Consider the following 27,495-nt stretch of genomic DNA (forward strand, 5'->3'; position numbering starts at 1 on the left):
TTCCAATTTTTTTTCTACCGTTTAAGTAGAATTTCATGTTTTTTTAACAATAAAATACTTAATTTAGCAAAAACAAAATTACTTAATTTAAATTTTAAAATGGATATATGATTCTTTTACCAATTTTGAATGATTTTTACACGTAAATGGTTATTTTATCTTTTGGTACATAGATGAAATGATGACAAAATCACCATAACCTCATAGACAAGTTAGAAAGTCTGGATTGGAATCTAATGATAACATTCGACTTAACAATTTTAATATTTTTTTTTATCAGTTGTGTATGCTAGGACTTGTGGACCGCTAAATAGTTATTTTGTTTATAATAAGTTTGTTTTCTTCACAAATAGTGCAATTTTTGGTATCCTTGCTGGCTTTATATTTGGATGGATATATCTCGATCAGTCCAGGTACAGTGAACCGTGAGAGCGACTTTAAAAAACAATCCTTTCAAAAATATACACATGTAAAATTTCAACAGGAATGGAAGTGACCAAGAGGATTAAAAGGAAGAAACCTCCAAAAGGTAAGTTACCTTATTAATTTGGAATGTGACTATAATTTTTTTTTTCCCAAAATGTGACTATAATTTACTTTTTTATTATAGATTTAAAAATGTGACTATAATTAATACTTGCTTTCCCTTAAAAAAAAAATACTTACGGTTATGAAACTAATCTAAACATAAATAAGAATATAAAAAAATAGAAATGAAGAAGATAAAAGAGAAAGAATCGAATTTGTATTATTCTATTCGAGGTCACTATTTACATAACAATATAACTTTTATTTGTAGAATATATATATATATATATATATATATATATATATATATATATATATATATATATATATATATATATATATATATATATATAATGGGCCGGTAGAATAAGTCAATGCTTAATGGATCCACGCAATTTTTCATAACACTTACGAGTATATTGTCAAAAACATATTAACATGTAAAAAAAAATTGACAAACTATATATATATTGTTATCACCACCATTGTTTGGACCATCCGATTTGGGGTCAGTTCTGACATCAAGTAATTTCAGCTCTCTCATGATTTCAGTTGTGGCTACCAAGTTCAGCATCAATTACCACTAGACCAACTAACGATTAATAATTATATATTTTTTTAATTTAATTATACAATTTTTTTAATTCATTAATATCTGATGTATGCACCCTTTTTACATTCATTAAATAAATCTCTTTTTAAATAAATTCATTGAACTATTTTTTTAGATCTATTGAATACTTCATATGATTATAATAAAGATTAGATACGGTCTATATTTTATATATATTTTATTCTAATTTTACCATTTATATAAACTCTTTTATTGACAATTTTATTACTATTATTTTTCTAAAGGTCTTACTAACATATGTCTTAAGGGCACATGTTAAAAATTCAAAAATAGAAACATTCTCTTAAATTTTGTGTAATTAATTTGTTATCAAATTTAAAAATGAATTAGATACATGAATCATGATAAAATATGCACATATTAACTTTTTCCTTTTTTCTAATTGTATGATTGAATTTAGTTTCAAATTTGAATCACATCAAATTTGATTTGAGTAAAAAGAAGAAAAAAACATTCGTTGTGTCAACATGCTAGTCATAGGGCCCATTTGGATTTGACTTATTTTTGAGTTTATGCAAATAAATAAGCTTTTATATTAATTCATAAGTTTTCACTAATAAAAATTGTGTTTTTCTAAATTGTTTTTTCATAAATTACCTTGAAAATCTTATACACATCCCAACAATCTCTAGTTATTTTCATAGAATTGCCAAGATCAAGTCTACCACTAATCTCTTAACTTCTTTAAAGTTGATGATATTTTAGTCTCAGACCCCCAACAAGTGGTTGACCCATGTTGTTCATTATTACCAAAAATATGTTTTGCACCAACTCTCCTCTTTTGTAGGATTAGTCTATATAGTTAAGGAAGTTATCCCATCTATGATTGATGACAAAATTAATGTCATGCTCAATATGATCCCTTCAAGAAATGCAGTATATTCTTTGAATAAAGATGGTGCTCTTGGCCCTGATGGTTTTGGAGCTTTCTTTTTTCAAACCTACTAGAAGATCATTCACTTTGATCTTGAGAAAACAGTGGTTGAGTTTTTTTACTAGTGGATGGTTGTTGCCAAATTTCAATGCTAATAACCTTTTCCTCATTTCCAAAATACCATATGCTGACTCCATAATGCATTATAGACCAATAGCTTTAGCTAATTCCAAGCTCAAGATTGGTATCACCAAAGCCTTTGATGCTTTAGAGTGGCCTTTCTTGTTAAAAGTCCTGCAAACTTTTGGTTTTAATGACACATTTTGTAATTGGATTGAGGTCATTCTTAATTCTGCATTTTTTTATATGTCTCTATTAATGGCAAAATGCATGGCTATTTTCATTGTAAGATAGGGGTTAGACAAGGTGACCCTATATCTCCCTTTCTGTTTTGCATTGCTGAGGATGTGCTTAGAAGAAGTATTTCAAACCTTATTCAAGATGGGCTCTTGAAGTAGATGAAAGGTACTAGAAATAGAGGAAGAAAAAGATATGTCATTCAAAACTGAACAGAAGAATGGTTCTTTGGCTTGGAAGGACATTGACTCAGGTATGTTGACTCTAAAGATGCATATAGAGATACAAAGCTCAACCTACTGAGGTTCATTGAGCAAAGTATGTTTGGAGTATAGACATCCCTCCTTCAAAGTCTTTTGTTGCTAGGAGACTTATGCATAACAAGCTTCCTAGTGATGAAAATTTGAGATTGAGAGGTTGTCTTCTGCCTTCTATATGCAACATGTGCCTTCAACAAAACTCTGAAACCACTTTTCATTTATTTTTTTATTGTCCTTATACTATGCACATTTAGAGTTTCCATTCATCATCCAAGAGCCTCAATCATCAAGGAGGTAATTTGGCAACCCCCTTTTAGTGAATTGGACTAAATGTAACACTGTTGGAGCCTATTCAAATACTGTTGCAGCCCGTGGAGGAATCTTTAGATCACAATGTAGAATTTCTTGGTTGTTTTGTTGAACCAATTGTAAGTTCTTCTGTTTTCTTTCCTGAAATTTGTGGAGTGTTTAGAGCAATTGAAATTGTTGCCCAAAACAATTGGACTAACCTTTAGATTGAGTCTGACTCTTCCTTAGTAGTGATGGCTTTCAAAAATCACTCTATGATTCCTTGGTTACAAAGAAAGGAATAAGTAGTCTACTTATTTCTATAAAGAAAGGAATGTGATTATGCAAAATGAGATTTTTTTTTTTATTACCAAAATTGAATAAGCAACATCACATCTAATAGAAAAGAAATAAGTAGTCTACACTTTGAGATCCATGAATTTATTGGTTACACACATCTATAAAGAAAAGAATGTGATTATGCAAACTTATGTAAAAATAAAAAACATTTTTTACGGTGACTTTGTTAATAAACGATTTTTGCTGCTAAAGAAAATGTCTTATGTTATGGTGAATTTTTCATAAAAGATTTTTGTTGCTAAATAAAAATCAAGGGAATTGTTGGTATTATGAAAAGTTCACACCAAAAAATTTTGTATCCTCTTTATATACATGTATAGATTAAATATTTAAAAAATTGTTGAATAATATTGTTAAAATATAAGTTGAATTATTGTGTTTTTTCTTGTTATATAATATTGTTAAAATATAAGTGGAATTATTGTGTTTTTTCTTTTCTTTTTTGACAAATTATTATGTTTTTTCTTGTAAACTTATTTATTCAATTTTTATATTTCAGTGACAAATAGTGGTCCTGTGTATATTTTTAATCAAAAATTAGAAAAAAATTTAGGAATATTTAGGGTAATTTAGTAAGTTTAATACTGTCTTCGTTCATTTTTAAGTATCCGTTTAGAATAGTAACACCAAATTAAAAATATTTTTTTTTACACTTTATCCTACTATTATACCCTAATTTTAATCCACCAATAAATTCATATTTTTTTCACACATTTTCTCTTTCCAATAAATTTAATATATTACTCCCTGATCCGTTTCTTTTTACTTGTCGTTTTAGAAAGAAAAAAAAATTGGTTTCAAATTACTTATTGTTTTGATAATTTAAGGTTATATTTTGTCTATTATACCCTCATGTAAATTCCAAATATTTAGGAGTAGTTGTTGAAACCGTAAAAGATTTAATATATATTTGGAAAACAAAAGTCTTTTTTTAAATATTTTTTTGTACATAACATATTAATTTTTTTTTGGTACATACATATATTAATTTTTTTTTTTGACAATACATAATTAAATTTATTGGAAAGAGAAGGTGTGTGAAAAAAAAACGAAATTTATTGGTGAATTAAAATAAGAGTTTAATAGGAAGATAAGGTGCAAAAATACATTTTCTTAATTTATTGTTTTTTTTTGCCCTAAAACTACAAGTAAAAAGGAACGTAGGGAGTATGTACATGCAAAAAAACAAAATTTAATATGTTATGTACAAAAAAATTATATAAAAAAAGCTTTAGTTTTCCAAATATAGTATTAATTAGTTTTATTGAAAAAGATAAGAATAATTGACAAATGGTACAATTGATAAATCGTGTCCTTAAAACACCAAATAGACAGTTAAATAGGAACGTTAAATCCGACGTTTTTTGACACTTAAAAAGGAACGGAGGGAGTATTAATTAACTTTATTATATTATTATGGGTTTGTCTAACATGTCAATATTGCACATGTTAAAGCAACCAAAAGTAGTAACTTTTTATTGAAAAACAATAATTATTTATTAAAAAATTATACATTTAATATAAAATACACAAGTTCCAATACAAACTTACTATTTTGAACTTCTTAATATATGCAAATTTGCACATGATAGATAAATCCTATTATTATTAGTGGTTAGTTTTCCAAATATAGCATTGGTTTTATTGAAAAACATAAGAGTAATTGACAAAGGGTACAATTGGCAAATCGTACCCCTCTATAAATAAAAAAATTTGTACCCTTAAAACACCAAATGAACAGTTAAATAGGAACGCTAAATCCGATGTTTTTGGACACTTAAAAAGAAACGGAGGGAGTACTAATTAACTTTATTATATTACCAGCCGCCAAACACGCACGTTCCGTGCCCGGTTGTGTGATCCACATTTTCTATTTTGCCTGAGTTTGTTAATAAAAGATTTTTGCTACCTAAAAAAAAAAGACATGTCTTATGTTATGATGAGTTTGTTAATAAAAAATTTATAGACAAAAAAATTTGTATCCTGTTTATATATATGTATAGATTATTATTGGTTAGTAACAAACTTGATAGTAATATTGTTTATGTTTATTTTCTTGTTTAAGTTTGTTCGTATTAATATGTTTTGTTGCTACTTTTATACGTACAGATTGTTCTGTTTTATTCATATCTATGATTTATTTTGTTACTATTTTTAAGTATATTATCTTTTTATTGTATTTATCATATATTCTTTTTATATTTTTTTTAGTGAAATTACAATAAAGAATACAAAGTTGCAACGTGGTTAAAAACAGTGACGGAGCCAGGAATTTTTTTTTATAACGGGGGCACCAAATATATAAGTTTGTAGTATTAAATGTATACTCTCAAAAATCTATTTTTATAGATGGACCGCACAAATTTTATACTTTCATATTGATCAAGTGTTTTAAGAATTAAAAATTGATGAGAGTTGTGAACATGATTTTTTTTTGAAAAATATTTTTATTGCTTAGTGTTAGAATTTTTTTACCAAATTAAAACTATGATCATATAACACATATTATATATAGAACACATCATATGCAATACTTTCAATTATCAAACTCTAAATGAAGTTTTCACAATTAACACAAATATATGTTCAACAAGGTAATAATATATATGTTAATTCTCATTACAATAATAAACAAATTCGTTCGTGACTTTGTAGGATGCTTTTAAGTAGGTCTATGAGATTATTAATAATTTAAAAAGGTTTCTCACTCTTTCAAACTTTACTTTATTCATATTACTCTTTTGGAGAATATCTTATAGACTACATTGATAGTAAGTGGTTAAATAAATAGACCGTATTGATAGTAAGTTGTTAAAATATAGATATCTTAACTTAGTTGGTAGGAACGTCGAATTTTATATGCAGGACCGGGGTTCGAACCTCGGACACCCCACTTATCCATACTAAGGGTGAAATTTCTAACCATTAGATTATCTGACCAAAAAAATATATAGATATCTAAGTGATAGTAAGTAGTTAAATATAAGAACAATTTGTCAATTTAATAGAGCCTAAGAACTATTTTAAATATTAATAATCTCCAAGACATTTAAAAGTATCCTATAAAATTAGGGACTAATTTGATGGTTTATAGGAATATGGATCATATTTTTACCAAGAATTGAAAAACTAAATTTTTAATTGTCTTTTATATGTATTGTGTGTGATGGGTTAAAATGAGTTTACTTTCAATTGGTGATGGATGAGACTACTCAAAATATCAACACTCAATATACTAATACTAGTATATATAAAAAAAAATCTAAAAAAGTTGTGCAGGCAAGTGCCCATACAACACACTACCTCCCTCCGTCCCTGGTTAAAAATAATAAGAATAAATTAATAAATTTGATGCTAATCGATTTTAATATTCGATTTTAAATTCAAATATTAGAGTAGATGATAACAAAAATTATAATTGGTTTTGTAAAACAAAAACAAAAAATTATAATCGGTTGTGTTAAGAAATATATGAAAAGTAGCTAAAAGAATGCACCTAGAATTTTCTAATAAAAAGAGTCGTAGATGAAATATGATTTTAACCCAATCCAAAAAAATAATAAACAAAAGTAGAAAGATAGTAAAAAAAACAGAAAATTATATTATACCCTTTTACGGATAAATTGTTACTTTGGCGTGTGTTTGTAACTACTAACTACCAGTCTCATTCATGTGACGAAGATAGTTGGTTGGTTAGCTTTACATAAGATGAGATTTAGATTTAGATTTAATTAATTAAAACAAAAACAAAACAAAAAAACAAAATACTCCAAAATAAATCATAAAAACAATACGTACAGGTGTTCCATTATTGTTTGTTGCGTTTTCTTATTTGCGTGGAATCAAAAAAGAACTGAAAATGAATCCTATTCATATGCCGTCACGTGCCATTGCCGTCAAGTCACGTGTCACTTTTTAAACACCTCAACCTACATTATATAAACCTTAATTTAAGCTTAATTTAAGATCGTTTTGATTTTTGTTTTCTCTCTCTCTCACTCTCACTCTCTCAAACAAAACAATTTCTCTTGAATCAAACACTGACCAGGATCTTCTACAGTTTTTTTTTTGTACGTACGCGTTTAATTTACTTTTTTGTTTTTTTTTTTTTATGGTTTGTGATTTTTTTGTGTGTTTATCTAATGGTCAAACATTCTAATTATTTGAAGGTTGATATAATTCTGTGCAGTTTCAGAAGAACTGCACAGAGGAAACGACGACGTATTGATGGCGTCGATGGAGAGATTATTGATGGCTATTGAGAATCAGAGTCCAGGAGGACAATCATTGTTAGGTTCAATCAAAATTGCGGTTTTGCCAATAGTTAAAGTTTTCACTATGTGTTCATTAGGTCTTCTTATGGCTTCTAAGTATGTTAATATTTTACCTGCTTCTGGAAGAAGGCTTTTGAATGGTGTATGTATCTTTATAATCTATCTGTTCATGTGTTTTGTTCTCTGATGAAAATTGATTATTTTTTTAACTTATTCAATGATTCACTTTTTTTGTTTTTTGCAGTTGGTTTTTTCACTTTTGCTACCTTGTTTGATATTCTCTCAGTTAGGACAAGCTGTTACTTTGGAAAAGATGCTTGACTGGTATGTGCTGTTAATTACTAGTTTAGTTTTCATACACTGTCGGTGTAAAAAGTTTTACACTGTCAACAAATCATGATCAATTATATGAGTGATTTAAGTAGTTATGTTTGAAAGTCAAAAGTTTTGAATGATCTGATGATTACGATTAATTGACGGTGTAAAAATATTTACGTTGACGGTGTATTTGAATTTAATCTTAATTATTATACTTGTAAAAACTTGTAAGTTGTAATTATGATGATTTACACACCAAATCTTTTAAATTTGGGTTGTGATCTCTGATATTGCGGAGAATTTAGGTCGAATTTTGTGATTTTTGGTATTGCGGAGAATTACAGTCAAATACAGCTATTGCAATACAATTATGCTGGCATTGCTATTGCATAGGCATTAAAAACCTTAATGCTGCAGCATAATGAATTTGCTGAATTTTTTAAAAAATCATATTTGGACACCAATTGATTGATATTTCATTATTTTGCAGGTGGTTTATTCCTGTGAATGTTGTTTTGAGTTCAATAGTAGGATCAATCATTGGTTTTATTGTTGCCTCTATTGTTCGCCCACCATACCCTTTCTTCAAGTTCACAATTATTCATATTGGAATTGGTAATACAATCAAACTTGATTTTCTTTTATTTGATACTTGATTTGGTTACCATCTATAAATTATTGAATTGAATGCAACATGATATGAGATTGTCTTAATTCAATTCAAAAAGAAGAAAAATACAGATGTTTTGTATTTGTGTTCCATTATGTGTTTGTTTTACTTTTACCTTGTCTTGAATCATATCATGGCAAATTTCTTTACAGGGAATATTGGGAATGTGCCCCTTGTCCTGATTGGTGCTTTATGTCGAGACCAAAACAATCCCTTCGGAGACTCACTTAAATGTAGCACGGATGGAACTGCTTATATATCATTTGGCCAATGGGTAAGTTCTAGATATCTGGCAGACCACTACATCGTATTTTAGTTGATAACAGTGTTGTCAATTGTAGATCGTGGAAAAAAGCTGTTTGTTCAAATTCTGCTATTCTACGGTGCTGTTAGTGCTACGATAGCCACTGTTTGATAAGTGACAACACTTTGTATTAGTACATCACATATTGCAAAACAATAACGGGTTGTTAAAGTTACACTATGCTATAGTGTCACTAAAGTCGCTGTTGTTCCTTGACTTATAATTCATTCACTTGTGAAGCAATTTTCAGTTTAAAGGCTCTTTACTTTACGGTCTTTGTTATAGTTTAGACTAGTTCATATATTTATGTTGTTCTAGAGATCGTACTCTCATTGAAACAAAAAAACGTAGTACTGATTGTGAGATATTAATTCTCTTTTGTCTTAGGTTGGTGCTATCATCCTTTACACCTATGTATTTAATATGTTGGCACCTCCTCCAGAGGGAACTTTTGACATTGATCATGAAAGGCTTCCTCTAAAGAGTTCTACAAAGGTTGATGGTTCAACGGAACAAGCTCCACTGCTTGCTCGGGAGGAGGGGGAGGAGGAGGACAATTTAGTAGTTTCAAGTGCTTCAGGGAAGTCAAAGGTGAGATTGAATTTAAATGCAGGTGCAATTTTCTTTTACTTTTTTCACATGATTTGATGAACTAGATTTGTGTAAAATTTACATTTTATACAACTTCATGTTAATTTCACAATTATGTTCTCAAGTTTAAATGGACATATATTTCAATTTGAATTTTCTTTCTTTTGTCCTTCAAGTCCAACTTCCAAAATATCTTTAGTTGGCTTCTGAACTATTGTTTACGGTTTAATTTTTATATTTATGCACTTAAAGTTCTATTGAGGGGCTGGTTTGATTATCTCATTTGTATCTCATGCTTACGATATGTTTGTTGATGCAGATTAAACTTCTACTAGCATTCTTATATGATAAGTTGAAGCTTAAGCAAATTCTTCAACCCCCTATCATTGCATCGGTAAGTTTCTCCTTATTGAATCCATATATAAATGTGTTGAAGTGGAAGTAATGTTTGTGAACCACTGGTATTTTGATGAATAGATCGGTTTCGTCATGTTAACTAATATATTAAAGAGTTGGTGTTGATCTTGATGAGTGTTTACACATGTTTTGCAGATTCTAGCCATGACACTTGGTGCAGTTCCGTTTCTGAAGAAACTGATCTTTACGCCCGAAGCTCCTCTGTTCTTCTTCACTGACAGTTGCATGATTCTTGGGTATGCATATTAAAGTTTTCTTTCTGTCCTTCTATTGGTTTAGAAGAAACTATCTTAACTTCTTTCTCTTGCTCTTCCTAGTTTCTTTCAAAAAAATATCTTCTAAAAATAAAAATATTTCGAAGAAAACATTCAATTTTGATTATAAACATTAAACATATAAACTTCAAAAGTATGTATTAATTAATATGGAACTGAACCATAGTGTCTTAGTTCTATAATAGTCATAACAAATTATTATTTATCGTCGGAAGTCATTGTGTGATACTTATGGAGCTATTATAGGCGATAATGTCTAAATGTTTTTTTTATAATCAGGGAGGCCATGATTCCTTGCATTCTGTTGGCATTGGGAGGCAACCTTATCGATGGTAAGTTCATTTCATAGTGCTCTCATTATTTTTTAAATCTTTTGACTGAAACAACTAACGGAATCATGGTTTGCTTTTTGTCTTGGTTGCAGGACCTGGAAGTTCAAAACTTGGTTTTCGAACAACTGCTGCTATTGTTTTCGCGCGGTTAGTTTTAGTACCTCCTGTTGGACTCGGCATCGTGACGTTGGCTGACAAGCTCGGTTTTCTTCCTGCGGATGATAAGATGTTTCGATTTGTCCTACTACTTCAGCATTCAATGCCAACATCTGTCCTTTCAGGTATACACACGTGCCCTCATCCTAGCTCTCACAGTCACCGACTCACCGTTAGTAGCAATGTTACTTGTAGTAGCATCTCAAAAAACATTATTAGCTAGTGAAAAAAACTATAATCTAACAGTTTAGGAAGACTTGCCGAACAGTGCCTTAGTCTCAAGTTACTCTAAGGAAATTCTTTTATTTGTAAACAAGATTGTTATTATTAACATATATATAATGTTTTACTTGTTCACAGGTGCTGTTGCTAACTTAAGAGGGTGTGGAAGGGAAGCAGCTGCTGTCTTATTCTGGGTACATATCTTTGCTGTAATATCAATGGCTGGATGGATTGTTCTATACCTCAGCATACTCTTCTGAGACTGCATATAGATTAATAGATATCATGTTGATGCAATAATGTTGATATGTATCATTCATTTTTTCACTTTGAAATTTAGATTAGTGGAGAAACACCAATATCTGATATAGTGTAACTATCTGTTTTTCTTGATTTCTGCTGTCTACTCATTAGAGATGATCTACATTGTTTAAACAATTTTTATCTTACAAAGCCAATTTTTTAAGATTCAATTTGATTCAAAAATCTAACGATGTGCGAGAGTCTATCTTAGATCGGTTAGATCGTTACTAAGCCACACCCTCTACTATGGTTAGAGATATATGATCTAAAAATGTCTTATTGAACCTAGGTAATTATCGTTTTACAAGTTGATTTTACAAGATTGAGTTGAACTCGTGACTTAAAAAGTCACGTCTCTTCCAAAGTTTTACTTTAAAATTGTTCCAAACTATTTTGGAGGACCCATTCTCTAGCAATATATTCCTCAATTCTATTATTTGCATAGACAAAACGAAACATCAATAAATACCTTCACATGCTAAGCATGAACAAAGTCTACATGATTGTCACTAAATGTGATTCCTACTCTTTTGAAAAATAAAAAGACAGGTAGGTGGCTAGAGAAAAACAAAAGTCGTGACAAGTACGGTTGTCCAAATAAATATGACTTCTACAGTTTATTTTGCACTAGAAGATACTCAAAATTATTTAATATAATAATGAGTTCATATAAATATATGGAACTTATAAAATAAATAAATTAAACCATGTTATTGGAGTAAAATAGTAAAATGTAAGGTCTGTCTCTGTGAGCATAGCTTAATTGGTATGGATATTGCATTTTATATACAGGACGAGATTCGAATCCATGATCTTCCACTTATTTACCTTAAGAGGTGAATTTTAACCATTAAATTACTTGTAAAAAAAAAACATCTATTAAGGCCTTAATTCATATACATTGACATTGTAAAAAAAAATACTAATAATAAAACATTTAGCTTTTATCTTAACCACTTTTAAAGTTATACAGATTGATTGTGATGACCGACACTATAAAACGCTTTACATTGACATTATAGAAAATTAAAGTCATAGATATTTTTTTTTTATTTTATTAAAGTCATAGATATAATATAACATCTTTGAAAGTTTGGAGGTTATTTCTTTCTTTTGAATGAAGCTAGAATATCTCCACTTATGGCAAATTTGCATCTTAAAATTTTAAATCGAAATAGATTAGGATTTACTAAATTTAGATTTAATTGATGTTTTTTATGTGTCAAATGTGAGAATAGATTCTCTCAATTTTATTTTTCTCAATTTCCTCAATTTTTTCAATCTCTACCTTTTAATTCATCTTTTTCCTCTTTTTTTTTTCCTCACTCCTCACAAATTAATGGCTAAGAGTCAACTATTTCCTTTAAGTAATTGAGAGAATCCATTCTCGTCAAATGTCGTCTGTTGCCAGTTGTTATTGTTCATGTTCGTTGTTTTGTACTCTTTTTCTCTTGTTAAGTTTTATCCTTTTGATTTTTTATTTTTTATTTTTTTGACAAGATTTTTATGAGACAAATGCCGAATTCATTTGGTTATGTTGACTTGGACTTTAGCCTACTCCCCCCAAAATGCTTTTATAGCTTTTTTTTTTTTACTAATGTTTTTGAAGTGTTGTAAATGATGGTGGCCAATGATTGTCAATTTAGTTGGATGTCTTAATTTGTTATTTGTTGATATTGCTCTTATTTACTAAAAAAATCTTGACAACCTCAACATCAAGACAATTTCTCTTCTTTCTTAGATAAAATAGTTATGTGAGTTGGGTCTTGCAACTCATCAAAGTCGGAGAAAACTTCAAAACTCAAATAGTGCTTACATGCTTATGTATTGCCTACTTACGAGTTAAACCTATACCCTTACTTTTTATCCATAAATTTTAACTCAACCAATAGAAATGTCGAAATTATTAGGTTGGATGTCATACCGGGATCCCTTCAAAGTGTTTTTTTTTTTTAACCAGGAATCCCTTCAAAGTGTTAGTTTTTAATGGTTTGTCATTTTATCTACGTACCAAAAAAAAAAAATTTATAAATAAATTTTTGAAAAGGAGATTATAGTTTGATTAAAAAAAAAAAGCAAAGGAGATTATAGTTTTAATTAGTTGAAACAATTATAAAAAATTTATTACAAAATGTAATCATGAAAAATTTTAATTGTATATTATAAAAAATTATGAAAATTTTATATTTTAAAAATACAAGACAAATTGAACAATATCTTATATGCTAACATTTATTTTTATATATCAATAAAAATAAATGGTCAAAGTAAGTTATATGAATAGTGCGCACGATTCTCAGACGACGCTTAAAAATGAATTAGGGGTATTTGATTGTGATTCAAATAAGATTACCTCCGGAGAAAAAAGAAGGGAAAAAATGTCCAAGCTCATCCCTCACAATGTTTCAAATACTACACATACCTACCTGTACCATGCATAAGTTATTGAACAGTGTAATGTTAATTTATTTTTTTGTCAAAAAAATATGCTGAATGTTTAAATCAATCATAAACTACTACCGACTCTCTTTATTTTATTTTTTGGTTTTCAGTATCCGGCCCATTGGATCGCGTAATCTGGTTCGGAGGTCAGTTCTGACATCGAGTGATTCCGGTCACCTCTCGAACGTAGTTGCGGTGGATCAAACCGTGGTCCTCCTTACCAAGTTCAGCAGCAATCACCAATTCACTGGACCAACATGATTGGTTGACTCTCTTTATTTTACAAGAATCAAATTCAAATCCGTTAGAATTAATCCACCCCAAGACTGCAACTATATGGAGTTGTATCCTGAAAATTTGTGAAATTTATATAACCTGGCTTTTTTTATATATATGACCTGGCTGCAAATGTAGAAAATTCACAGTAAAATCATCTTTAATAAATTCAGTCTAAAACAGAAAAACATCAAAGAATTGATTGTCAAATATTCAGGCATCAGTTCCTTGAAGCACAATCAGGTAGTTTACAAACTTAAATTTACACATTATTTTTTAAATTAGTGATCATAAAAGCCACATCAAACATATTGGCTATTACAAAATGCATTATTGATAAAGAATTTGATAAGCACTTAGAATGGACACCACCATCTTCTGCTTCTACTCTCCCTTTGGTTTTGAGAACCATAAACACGAACACCGTGCTGATTTTGCGCAGACAAATAGTGAGCACTCGAATGTCTAGTCCCTTCAATTTGAGAGTTCCTACCTAACCACAGTACAATAACCATTCCTACTAGACTAACAATTGGAGCTGCAGCAAGAAACAACCATCTTCCTCTGCCACCTCTTATTGCAGAAGAATCTGCGGTATCATGAGTAGTGATACCATCTTCTTCACCCGCTTCAGCTCCATCAGAAATATCAGAGAAACTATCATCCATAACATTTAGTTGATGTCTCTCATAGATCACATTTCTACCATCAGTGGTCTGTTTTCCCTCTTCGTAATCCTTATCATCGGTTGGAAGCTCAAAACGACAAAGAGGGCATGAATTACGTGTCTTCAACCACGGCAAAATGCAATGAGAATGGTAAAGGTGAGAACATGGAAGTTGATTTACTTTAGTGCCAAGGGCCAATACATCCTTGCAGATGGCACAAACTAGTTCATCGTGCTTCTCGTGTTCCTTGCTAATGACTACACAAGGAAGATTATTCACAAATGACGCAGCAGCAGGAGGTGCTCCTCGTCTTGAGCTGTCATTTTGAGCAAGATGATCAAGCAGATCATCGAAGCGTCTAGTATCGAGGAAATCTCCAAAATCAGATCCATGAGGTAAATCAGCATCGTCCAAAGCTAACCAAGTTTCTCTGATTATCTGGCTAAATATTCCCTCAGGTTCAGTAGCAGCTTCTACTTCAGGTAGTTCTCTTTCCCCCTCGTCTTCATCGTCCTCATCCTCCTCTTCTTCGTCATTATCTTGTGTATCATCCGAATTCCAATGGCCAATGCCAGCATGCATTGGATCTATGTCAGTGTCACTATCAAACTCATCTCCCTCATCAGGTAAATTAAAAATTCCAGTGCCTACAAAACTCTGTCTATCCACAGAGATATCTGACTCACCTCCATAAGCACTGAAAGAAAAAGAATCAGTCTCACTGCGAGGAATCCTATACGGTATAAAACTCGAACTTGATTCATTTTCACCATAAAGAGGAGACCAATTACCAAATTCGTTTTCACCATGAAGAGAATGCCAATTATCAAAACCATCACTGTCAGTATCTGAGAGAGCATGCCTCCAGCTTCTAGACCCACTAGGAGTCGTATTTGCACTAGCATATTGCAATGACCATGCAGGGTTATCACCATCTACAAATTGATCTTCATCTACAGATGTAGGGTTCTCAACTGATTCAGAACTACCATGTCTCAATCTTCCTCTAAGCCTCCTTCGAGAGCTTTGTGTAAGGGTGTGATTCCCAAAGTCTTCAAGCAATAAAAATTTACAATCACCACATACACTACCGGTGGAAAGATCGCCTGTTATCTCATCATCAGGTGATAAGGCCTTGCGGCAAAGAGAACACACTGCAACCCGGGGAGAATCATTGCCACCATCAACCTCTGAAGTAGGCCGCAATGACAAGGACAAGATATTATCAGAATTTGCAGCCATCTATCTGAAACCAAACAAATCCCAAATTACCACAAAACAGCAATATAATGTACTAAAAAAAATAAAAAAGACAATTCCACAAGTCAGAAAAATAGTTAATAACAAAACACTCAAATCAAGCAGGAAAAGGTACTAATAGTAACACCTACTTAGTAGCACGGACACTTTAGATAGAAAGCGTGTCTAGTATTAGTGTTTCAATAACAGACACCAGATACGACACTGACACAAGTAGTTACATTCAATCACTTTCATTTTCTTAAATTATAATCAGTGTCAGTGTTTTGTCCGGTGTATGTGTAAGTGCTCCATAACACTTACCACCAGAAACAATCTATTCTTAAAATCAGACAAAACAAAAGCACAACAAAATGCGTCAGTTAAAAGTATATAATTTCTCAGCAAAAAATGTGATTAATCAAGTAACAAATGTGATTGCAAGCACAACAAAATAAGTACAACTGAGATATACCCAGAAGATGAAAAGCATGAATGAGAATGTGGGCAATGAGGAAATGGAGTAAAGAATGAATTTTTAACAGTAAAATGAAAAATGAGTATTGAAGTGAAAAGTATAAAAAAATAAAAAATATAAATTGAAGAGAGAAAATTACCTGAAAGAGGGATTCTTCAAAGGAAGAAGAAGGGTTAGATCAGATTTGAAGGATCCAGAAAAATATGAAAGTAAGAAATCGAAAAATTGAATGAATCGAAGGAAGGAAAGGAAGAAGCTTTTTGTATCAAAACATCCTTAGCCGGCGACTCTGTCTCGTCAACAGACCACACTGCACGACGACGTTTTCGGATTTGTGTAACTTAAGTTGTTTTTTTTTTTTTCTCTTAAACAATGCTTGTCATTAAAAACAGATAAACTTTTCATCCGACGATAAATTTTATAAAATTTGTATTCGTTATAAAAATATCGAAAATTTGTGTACTCATACACCACTTAATCAAATGGTACATGTTAGACAAAGTCACATATTAATTATTTTTTACGAATCAAAGGGACTCATATCGATTAAATTCGAGAAAAATGAATTTATATATTTGAAATAATCTAAGCACAAGTTTTTTCTCCTCGGTTAGAAGATAGTTTTTTTCTCTCTAGTGAGAAGTCATAATCACGATCAACGATTCACAAAAATCACTTTATTTGTAAGCTAATGTTTATATTTAAAATTTTCACATTGATGTTTTTCCTTTTCTAATGCCGATTTTATTTGAAATGAAGTCGAAGTCATATCATGGTGTCAAACTTAAAAATATGACATCTCCGATAATTTTTTATTGGATAATTGTCTTACAAAATTAAATGTTGAATTGAATTATATTATAACATAGATCATGTCTATAAAATATGACATTAATCGGAAATCATTTTATACGTCAATGAGATACATCAAAATTAACATATATTTTATATATATAATCTATATTATAGTATTAATTCAATGCAACGGTTAATTTTGTAATACGAGGTATCAACTAGAAAATACAGTTAGTCAAAAAAAAAAAAACTACAAAATACAGTGTCTTCTAGGTAATTCTAGAATATGCCGCCCTTGCTAAAGTGTGAGCGACTATATTTATTTGACGTTTAATAAACTTCACCTCAAAATTGTGATCTAATAATAACAATGTCAATGTATCAATTTTATCTTATTTTTTTCTCTAGGAAGTAATGCTTGTCCATAATTATCTTGTATAGAGAAATAGAAAGAAAAGGATACGCAACCTTTTAAGATATTATTTTTTTCTACTGATAAATCATATTTGAGGTGATTTTTTCCCGGGTTTGGACATGCCGATCTTTAGAAAAAAATTTGTCATTCATTTGGGTTTCATAATACTCGAGAGATTAGTTTTTGCAGTTGCGCACAGAGAATATCCAATCCACACACCAAAACAAAAAAAAACATGGACAAATTCTCAATTTGTGATTCAAAAAATAATAATAATGATGTAAATGGAATTATTATGAAAAGAAAAAGAAAGGGTGGCCCTTGCGTGAACGTGACTATCATGAAATGCATATAAATCACTTTTTTGAAGGCTGTCTCTTACATTTCGAAATTTATAAAAACTATATATGGTTAATAATAAGTAAATGATTGGTTAACTACACTTTTTCATTGATTAACAGATTTATTGAAAGTTTAATTTATATATGCCGTTAGTTATATACATATACATACATAATAATCGTTACATTTGAAAGTTACATTTGTTATTTACATTTCTATGAATCTCTTTGCTTGGAATTTGGATATCTTTTGGTTGTAGATGTGTGTGTATGATCTGTCTTAAACAAGCAACTATATTAATTAATATTTATATAGTTACATTATTATCAAATTAATGTGTACTTTATGCATATTTTGGTTGATATTTCATTTCATGACCCCTAAAAAAACGAAAAAAACGGAAAAAGTTGGTTAGGTGGAAGTTGAATGATAATCAAACACTTTTGCTTTGTTGTTTTTGGTGATCTCTCTTTCTCTCTCTCTCTCTCTCTCTAAGGCAGGTTTTGGAAGCAAAAGAGAAGATGGCGTATAGAAGAAGACAAGGCATATCAAGAGCTTCAACATTCAAGGAAGAATTTCATTCATCATTGGATGATCCTAAAGATTCTGATCTTCAAAATGGTTCTGTCTCTTCTTCTAATTCTTCGCTCTCCGTTCAAGCCATTAAAGCCTCTGCTGCTCGTCATCAGCCCGCTCTTTCCTTCGCTTTGGACCCCTCTCATCCTGACTATCAACGATCTACGGTATTCGCTCCTCAATTTTGTTTCTTTAAAAGTAACCAAATTATAAATATTTTTCATCATTTACCTTATCATGGAAAATCTTCATTAACTCCATACTTCATACATACATACATACATGAATTGATATCAGGTGTTAAACTTAGCATATTCAAATTTTTAATAACTTTCTTGGTAGAATATGAAATTAATCAATCTGACTATTGAATCATGTTGATGATCATGTATACAAAATTTCAGATAATAATATAGACATTTCTTTACATTATCATTATTTAACGTGAATAGACAGACAGGCAGATAGACCAATAGATAGATAGATAGACAGATAGATCGAAGATTGAATGTAATGTCTTGAATCAATATATTGATGCAGAGTTTTGATGCTTATGGACATGATAACAAGTCTGGTTTCTGGGGTGTTTTGGCTCATAAAGCAAAATCAATGTTGGATGAAAACAATTCAGGTCTACAACAACATGACACCAAGCCACAAACACTCAAATCATACTCATTTAATACTTTTACTAGCCCCATTTCAACTCAGGTAATTACTAACTCTTGTTCACATATTATGTTCTATGCAATGCAGACATATAATATAATATAATGCTGCATAAATATATGTATGTCATTTACATTATCAGTTGAATGGGAATCAACTTATTTGTGTATGTTTTTGCTTTGGTATGGTTAATGAAGCCTCCTGAATCTAATAAAAGAATGGACAATCCTTCAATTCGGAAGGGCTTGGATGCAATCTCTTCTTCTCTCAATCAACTAGGTGACACTTTTGAGAAGGCTTATGAGGTAACTCTAAGGATATATTATACTTCCCTTTAGTAATTATGAAAGCACCGATACTGCTGCATTTCGGTATGTTCATATATCAATAACACTCGTACGATACATGTTTAACACCTCAGACAATGTATATACATCACATTCTTAATTAAATGTTACTTCTTTGATTTCTTCAGGAAGGTAAAACAATTGTGGAGAATAAGACAGCAGACCTGAGATCTCAAATCAGGCGAAAAGGAAATGGCCCTGAGGACATATACCAAGCTTCAGATCAGATGCAGGGTCCTTCTCACCATGAAACACAACTCAAGGCAACACGCGACGTAAGGTGCCAACTGTGTTATCATGTGTAAACGGTTGCGGCCTCACTAGTCCTTGTAGTGAAGGCACACATGATAAAACATCTTATAAAACTTTTGGAATTGCTAATATATTTTGAGTTAGTTAAATCTTTTTTTAGTTCCATTTCATGTGATTAATTTAAATTCAGTCTACAAATGGCACATATACAAATATTCCACTATTAAAAAAAAATCAAGTTTAGAACAAATGCATGAATTAAATTTCTCTACAAGACTTCACTCGCTGCAAAAACTTACCATATAATAAATAAGTTTTAAGAAACAATAACATGATGTGACAAGATATTGAAATATGATTAGATGACTGTAAAATTATGTACGACGTGTATAACTTCTTGATTTGGATACAGGACTCTTAGTTTAAACTTTTCTTTCTGATTGTAATTGTGAATAGAAAATTGAGTTTATGACGGTTGTTTATTTGAGTTAACTTTTAGGGTTTCACATGTGATCAAACAAGCAACATTTCCTTTTGCTTTGGTTGCAGGTGGCAATGGCAACAGCTGCAAAAGCAAAATTACTTCTTCGCGAGCTAAAAACAGTTAAAGCAGATTTAGCATTTGCTAAAGCACGAAGTTCTCAACTTGAAGAAGAAAATAAATTACTCAGGGAACGAGAAGGCAGCGATAAGGGACTTAATCATAATGACGATGATCTGGTATTAATTAGTTTTCTGTTTACCTATGTGAAATTTGTGTTAAGAATCCAAAGAAAGAAGCACTCACATTGACATAACAAAATTTGAAACTTGAAAGTGTCATGTTATTATGTCCTGTAGTATTGTGATTTGATTTTTTTATGCATATATACAAGTAACATCATTTATATGCATAAAACATCATTATTACTACTGATGCTGTTATTTGAAATTTTGCCTTAAGACTAAATTTGCGTTCTCTTCAGATTCGAAATCAACTGGAAACGCTTCTAGCTGAGAAGGCTCGTTTGGCTAATGAGAATGAGACATATTCAAGGGAAAACCGTTTTCTGAGGGAAATCGTGGAATACCATCAGCTGACAATGCAGGATGTGGTGTATCTTGATGAGGGAATGGAAGAAGTCACTATGGATGACAATGGAATCACTAGGGTGCTATCTATCTCGCCACACGCATTATCACCGAGATCGCCTGACGAGGTTGTTCTAGAGTCAACAAAAGTAATGTTTCCTGTACCAGAAGAAGATGATAAGAGTACATCAGATGAAAATGACACTCCTCCCACTGTCTCATCTTCTCAGCATGCAAAATGATCACTTTTTTTTTTGTTCATAGGGTAGCCTTAGATCAGATTCTCTTGTTTGAAGAAATATATGCATGATTTTTAACATATGTTCATTTATTTGTTCTACCTGATTGCAGTGTGAGGACTGAGAAATTAAGAGGGTGAGAGTATTTGATTGAAACACATTTGTTTTGTGTGTAACTTCCCTGTCACGGTGAGCTTGGTTTGGAAAATTCTTTAACTTTTTCAATGTATTGGCTGATCAAATTTTGTTGGATGGCCTAGTACAAATATTATAGCTTCATTTAACTTTTTAAATGTATATTAAATATAGAAAAATTATATTTACCACACCCTTCAAATATCGCCTCGATGTCTCCCATCTGTCTTGACCTGAACACCACAAGGTCTTCTTTTTCTTTTTTTTTGAAACAGCCAAAATGATATATATATATATATATATATATATATATATATATATATATATGAATAATAATCTACCCACCGCAAGGTCTTCTTAGTCATCTGCTTAAGGATCTGCTTAAGGATGTGACAGACTGAAGTAAATTATTACTTCAGAATGCATTTATGTAAAATTCCAAATCAATTCATTACTTCATCAAAAAGAAAAGAAGGGAAAAAAAGACAAACAAACATTAAATCACAGTTACAGTTGTTTCACTTTCCACTATACTTTTATGCATACTTCACATTTCACAATAGCTATTTTCATGTCCTTCATACTTTATAACTGCTGTCATTCCTTTATTGCCTAATTTGAGCGAATAAAGTTGTTAATACCAAATTTCTACTCACTTCTAAATTCGAATGACCAATGGTCATGGTTAAGTTGATTGTGATTTTATAAGAAATCTAAGGATCAAGAGTATCTAGATACTCCAAATCTTTCATTATATCTCTATTTACTCTAAATCTAGTTAAAAAGGGAACCAAGATACTAAAGACCCAATCTTGAATCAAGATATTAAAGACGCAATGCTACACTTGTCCCCGTAAGAGTAGCTCCATTGATAGGAACTAGGGAGTAGGGACGTTATTGGATGGACCGGGGTTTGAACCTTAGATTCTCTACTTCCTCACTTGTGGTGTCTAACCACTAGGCTACTAGACACAAAAAAAAACACAATACTACATTTAAATTTTGAGAAACTCCAATATGACCCAAGAGATTTCCACAAAAATAAAATAGTGTCACAGAATTATTAAATTTACTGAAAGGCAAGGTTGTTGAACATAACCTGCCACAGTGGAGCAAACACTTCTTGTGTCAAGCCACATTTAGAGAAATTCAAAACAAACAAAAATTGCTATTTGATTCACAATATATATGACAGACTGCAATTTGGAGAAAGAGATCTTCATTCCTTGCAGATGAAGAGTCACGTTTAATTATACATTCAATAGGCTTCCTAGTTTACAGGGTCATATATAATACAGTTAACCTCTTACAAGTACATTGTATGAATAATATGTGACCAGTTAAATTCTATTTAGCTGCATTCATCTTCTCAGAGTGTCTCCAAAATGACTCCAGTGAATTTTACAAGTGTTGATTGTATATAGATCAGGATTGCTGCTTTCAAAAGTAAAGCTTCAAAGCAGAAAAACTTCCTGGCTTGTACTATATATGATTTCAGAATAGCTGGAAAAACAAACTAGTAGAGCCATCACCAAATGACCTGAGGTCTGCAGGTTTTACCAAAGCCCTGCACAATGGGCAGGTCCTTTCCCTCTCAAACCTAGCAAATAAGATAATCAGGAGCCCAAATATACATATGAAAAAAAATATAGTAATAAACAGGAAGCAACACAAAACCTGCTGACCCCATAATTACATTTGAAAATCAGAAGATTACAAATTAAAATAATGGTAATCAGCTGGGAGTTGATCATATCCACCCCAATATATTAAATTTAAATCCTAGTTTCTAAGATCACAAAGTCACATCGTATCCTAAGACCCTGTATCATTTTCACAGCTATACATGTTAAATCAAGTCAATATTAATTTCTCCTAATTAACTAATCAACCAAAAAGAGCATTTGCTTTATATAATTTCTATAATCAATACTTAAACTTCTTCATTAATATTAGATCAAAGTATAGAATAAGATATATAAAATAATAATTTGCAAGTCTCACCACTCTGATACACAGTCTTCACAGAAAATGTGTTTACAGCGAAGTAAGATTGGAGCATGCATCTTCTCTTGACAAATCGCACAAAGATCACCAGCTGCAATGACCTGCAATCAGACAAATTATTTGCATGAACAACTTGCTGCTACCATAGTGCATATAGCAGGTTAAAATCAGTCATCATACACCAATAAGTGCCTAAACATCAGATCTCATAATCAACTGGACCGTGAAACTTTCAAAGCAATCAACAATTCCTAGTGTTAATTTCTACTTTTGTTTTCAATCCTTCAGCATTGGACAAAATGAAAGCATTCCTCTGCTCATTGGATAATTATGATGATACTCAATTCTGAGTCAATACACTGGCAAATATAGCAGCTTAATAGTAGGCCAAATCAATGAAACATTGAACACACTGGTTAAAAAAATCTTCCCTAACCAAAGCTACAACTAAGGCTTCATATTGCTTGTGTTATAGGATTATAATGTTCAATAAGTATTTTTTACAACCAGACATCAAAAGGCACCCCACCACAATGCAGACTCAAAGCAAATAATAATGATAATTCACTATATGGTGATGGCATAGTTCTGAACAAAATAAAACACCACCCATAAAAGTAACCTAAAACTACAGTTGTTAGAAAAAATATTAGATGTTCTATCAAGCATACAGTATGCATCAATGGTGGACTGGTGAACATTTGTTGATGGTTCAGAATGACAATTCTTGCTTCACGTTTCAGTCATAGTTATTAATTAAACAAAAAAAATACTAGGGTTTATGAAAGAGTACATAGTACCTACCAGAGAGGAGTTAATTGAACTCCCTCTCTATAAGAGTATAGATGACCAGACAAACAAAATTGGGGAAAAAACACTAAAACAACAGGTCAGCAAACTGATCAAATATCAACAAATTGTCATTTAATAAGATCAGCAATTTGCAGAGATAATGGATGAACATTGAAACTTTAACAATTGATTTGCCAACACCAAAATCAATGACCATTTGAAGGCCTACATAATACCTGCTCTGATGTTGCATAAGCCCCATAGTGCACTTCTTTACGTGACAATGCTTTCACTGAAGCAAAGAAAGATTGCACCTGAAAACCACCACTACACAGTTAAGAGAAGAACCACCAGATACCAACCCAAGCTTTGCACATACAGTACTTTTATTGTATATTAAAAACTAGTTTTATTATGTATATAAAATAGTAACAGGCACTTCATTGCAATCCATTTAAATGACTTATCACAGTTTTAATCATTAGGACTTCCCCCACAAATGATTAAACGATGAGTAACTTAACAGACAACAAAACAGAAAAGATCTCCCAAACTTCTCTCACTTATTTGGAAAAAGCTCTTTTATTTCCTGGAACCTATAATGATGTATATGGGAGTTGAAAAATTAAAGTCCCAAGCTTCTAGAGAGATACTCAAATTACATTGCCCTTATCTTATTTACAATTTTTGCATTCCCATTGCCAAAAAGATGAATATAAGAAGCATTATTTTATACATATACATGTGAATGAGACCCTCATTAACAGCTTTTTTCTCCCTGACACTCGGCATCAAGGGCAACTAATTTTAAACCCCTACTATCTACTTTTGGTGAGTCCCAAAGCTGATAATGCAAGGGAATTAAAACTTGAATTCCTCTAAAACCTCAAAGTAGGCGAGCGCTGGAAGGATACTCTTCACATGCTACATACATAAAAACATAAATTTTGGAAGAATAAGTAATAACTGACCTTTTCAACAACAGATGTAAGCTTAAATGTTAGATACAATCCTGTCATCAGTGATGAAAAGAGGCTTCCATATTCTTTGTTCAAGAAGAAACGATACCAAACTGGTGCTGGCAACAAGGCTCGGTAAAGCAGGAGGAGGTATTCAACTAAAGTCAACATTTGCCCCTGATGAAAGAATGATGGTACAATCAGAATGTAATGCGAAAGAGAATCACAGATCCAGAACCCAAAACTCTTGGAAATCTTAAAAGAAATAGTAGAGATCAACTTAAAAAAAAGAAGAAGAAAATGCCATCTTCAAATATTCTTCTATTCCCAAAACATCAAACACATGGATTAAATTTCCCTAGTGCTCCATAACTTATTACCTCACCTGCTTACGATAATTGCGGCCTCTGCTATTCTTATAATACATTAACAATATACACTTCAATACCATTGCAGCCTGGCGCGCCAAAGTATCTGAAATTTTAAAATACAATTTGTAAATCAATGAAATTAATCCTCTGCCCATTGAATGTCAAACAAAGGATAAGTAATTCCATAAAGAACACGATAGAAGTACAAACACCTCTGCATTTATCAATGAAAAATTATTATAAAGGAAAACTTAAGACTAAGATACATTTGTACTTTTTTTCAACAGAAGGTTAATTTTCATAAAGAACACGAGATTCCCAGGAGTAGAACAAAAAACAAGCATACAAGTATATGCAGTGAGAAACATAGCCAGTAATTAGGAAGGAGAAACACACCATTCACCATGATGATAAAAATAGCATGCCAGAAAGGTGGTATCTCCTTGGGAGGAAGCATGACTAACGGATACATTAGATCATCATTTTGATACCACCAATAAACACCAACCACATGAAGTGCAAAAGCAACAGAAATTCCAATCAAAACAGGCATTTTCCTCTCTCCCTGCAACCACCAAAATATTTTAAAAAAAAAAATGCTTATCAAACAACACAATTTTTACATACATTAACAACATTTTTTCCACGTCTCATGCACAAAGAACACAGAAGCACAAACTATCATACCTTCAAAGCCGTTTGTTTCCGCAGAATGTCATTTGACTTGAAAAGGACAGCAGCAATCCAAATGGTAACAAAAAACCCTGCATAAATAAAAATCATCAAACTTAAAGAACAACAAAACAAAAAATACCCTTTTAAGGCTCTTTCATCAAAAAAACAAGGGTAAAAATCAAAGCTTTAAAAAAAAAAAAACAAATTGTGTAGTTTGGTTTTCATTGATGGTGATAATTATATAAATGGAAATTGGGAATTGAGAATGAACCTTGCAAATGCTGGCGAATGAAGACAACCAAAAGAAGCAAAGAAAAGGGCAAGACTTGCTCAATCCATCTAGCAGCATGTTGAATATCATATCTCTGATAAGAAGAATCTCTCCCATTGGCACCACCACCATCACCACCACCACCACCCTCTTCTGCATCCACATTTCCACCCCCCGTCCGCTCAACATCCTCATGTGAAGGGGAAGACGTCATCCCAGCTGTCGTAGCCCCATCATTAACCACCAACGGTATAGACTCTTCTTCCCTATGATTATCTTGCTCAGTAGAACCGATGATCCTAATCGAAACCTCGTCATTGTTGGGAACAGAATCAGGGTTAGGTTGATGCTGATGCTGATTCGACCTGGAGGGAAGCATACCAGAGTATTCCAGAAGCGCCGATAATGGTGCTTGAATTATGCTGGCTGCCGACGGGAATCCATATCTTCTCGAATTTGAAGATGAAGAAGATGCCGATGATGCCCCGTTCCCTTCCATTAGCGTCAAATCCCTAAACCTAGCTCTAAATCATAAAATAAAAAAAAAAAAAAAAAAATTGGAAAAACGCGTTATTGACGTTGACGTAGATGATAACGATGATTATGATGATGGAATGAAAGAGAAAAGTGAAAGTAATTAACCTGTGAAGAGGATTCTTCGTGAAGGAATATAGAATCAGCAAAAACGCGGCATTTGAGAAGGGGAAAAGGGGGCTAGGGTTTTGGGTTTGAAGGGTGAAAATTGATTAATAAAATTGAAATTTGGGGGTAATTGAAGATTGGAGTAAAAATGGAGAATAGGTTTTGTGACAGGCTCGCTCGCTCGCTCGCTCGCTCTCTGGTGTGAGGTGCTGGGAATGGCGCCAGAGAGAGAGAGAGATGAGAGAGAAACAGAGAGAGGGCTATAGCTACAGGACAGAAGAGAGAAAGCGTTAGAGATGAAAGAAAAGAGAAGCAAAAGCAAGCATTTCGGATACTATACTTGCTTTGCTTTCTCATCCCCCCAATTCATTTTTTCCCATGTCATGGTCAGTATAGTTGACCGTGTTTAAATTTATCGGAAATTTTATCGACGGTTCATAATCTTCTCTTACAAATTACTAATATATTAAAAGCCAGGGTGAGGTTATGGTGCATAAGCCTAAACTTATGCACCATGCATAAATTTGCTTCTTACACCCACTATATTTGCTTCCTACACCAAAAGTCAACCAAAGGTCAGCCCAAGCTTAAAATTAGGCAATCCATTACTCGCGCGCCCCCATATACTACCCCATTACTTGCGCGCCCCCCTTTTGCTTAGCGCACCCCCC

The 27,495-nt window shown here is 31.8% G+C and overlaps 4 protein-coding genes across 7 annotated transcripts; 2 read left to right on the forward strand and 2 right to left on the reverse strand.

Moving 5' to 3' along the window:
• Positions 1–7,253: 7,253 nt before the first annotated feature.
• On the forward strand, positions 7,254–11,333 carry LOC123890583 (protein PIN-LIKES 6-like). 2 transcript variants are annotated; one of them, XM_045940222.1, is made up of 11 exons: positions 7,254–7,371; positions 7,471–7,717; positions 7,820–7,899; positions 8,384–8,508; positions 8,716–8,837; positions 9,255–9,458; positions 9,778–9,852; positions 10,011–10,111; positions 10,430–10,482; positions 10,575–10,763; positions 10,999–11,333. In XM_045940222.1, exons 2-11 carry the CDS (start codon positions 7,529–7,531, stop codon positions 11,118–11,120), a joined length of 1,260 nt encoding a protein of 419 aa, XP_045796178.1. In that variant the 5' UTR covers positions 7,254–7,371; positions 7,471–7,528; the 3' UTR covers positions 11,121–11,333. The 2 variants fall into 2 exon arrangements, with proteins under 2 accessions (XP_045796178.1, XP_045796179.1); XM_045940223.1 differs by having other exon boundaries at positions 7,270–7,371; positions 7,491–7,717.
• A 2,723-nt stretch (positions 11,334–14,056) lies between these two features.
• Positions 14,057–16,616, reverse strand: LOC123890512. Of its 3 annotated transcripts, none has more exons than XM_045940134.1 (2): positions 16,406–16,616; positions 14,057–15,795 (listed from the first exon to the last, which is right to left on the reverse strand). In XM_045940134.1, exon 2 carries the CDS (start codon positions 15,789–15,791, stop codon positions 14,238–14,240), a length of 1,554 nt encoding a protein of 517 aa, XP_045796090.1. In that variant the 5' UTR covers positions 15,792–15,795; positions 16,406–16,616; the 3' UTR covers positions 14,057–14,237. The 3 variants fall into 3 exon arrangements, with proteins under 3 accessions (XP_045796090.1, XP_045796091.1, XP_045796092.1); XM_045940135.1 differs by having other exon boundaries at positions 14,057–15,797; positions 16,432–16,595; XM_045940136.1 differs by having other exon boundaries at positions 14,057–15,791; positions 16,406–16,595.
• A 1,242-nt stretch (positions 16,617–17,858) lies between these two features.
• On the forward strand, positions 17,859–21,265 carry LOC123890513. Its single transcript, XM_045940137.1, has 6 exons — positions 17,859–18,561; positions 18,935–19,105; positions 19,261–19,368; positions 19,539–19,685; positions 20,212–20,382; positions 20,628–21,265. The coding sequence occupies exons 1-6, from the start codon at positions 18,340–18,342 to the stop codon at positions 20,973–20,975; spliced, it is 1,167 nt and encodes a 388-aa protein (XP_045796093.1). The 5' UTR covers positions 17,859–18,339; the 3' UTR covers positions 20,976–21,265.
• A 990-nt stretch (positions 21,266–22,255) lies between these two features.
• On the reverse strand, positions 22,256–27,263 carry LOC123889306 (RING finger and transmembrane domain-containing protein 2-like). Its single transcript, XM_045938588.1, has 9 exons — positions 26,825–27,263; positions 26,183–26,706; positions 25,924–26,000; positions 25,633–25,801; positions 25,251–25,339; positions 24,878–25,042; positions 24,143–24,220; positions 23,112–23,215; positions 22,256–22,707 (listed from the first exon to the last, which is right to left on the reverse strand). The coding sequence occupies exons 2-9, from the start codon at positions 26,679–26,681 to the stop codon at positions 22,602–22,604; spliced, it is 1,287 nt and encodes a 428-aa protein (XP_045794544.1). The 5' UTR covers positions 26,682–26,706; positions 26,825–27,263; the 3' UTR covers positions 22,256–22,601.
• Positions 27,264–27,495: the final 232 nt, after the last annotated feature.

The sequence above is a fragment of the Trifolium pratense genome, linkage group LG6, assembly GCF_020283565.1.
Source record: "Trifolium pratense cultivar HEN17-A07 linkage group LG6, ARS_RC_1.1, whole genome shotgun sequence".
NCBI classification, from domain to species: domain Eukaryota; kingdom Viridiplantae; phylum Streptophyta; class Magnoliopsida; order Fabales; family Fabaceae; genus Trifolium; species Trifolium pratense.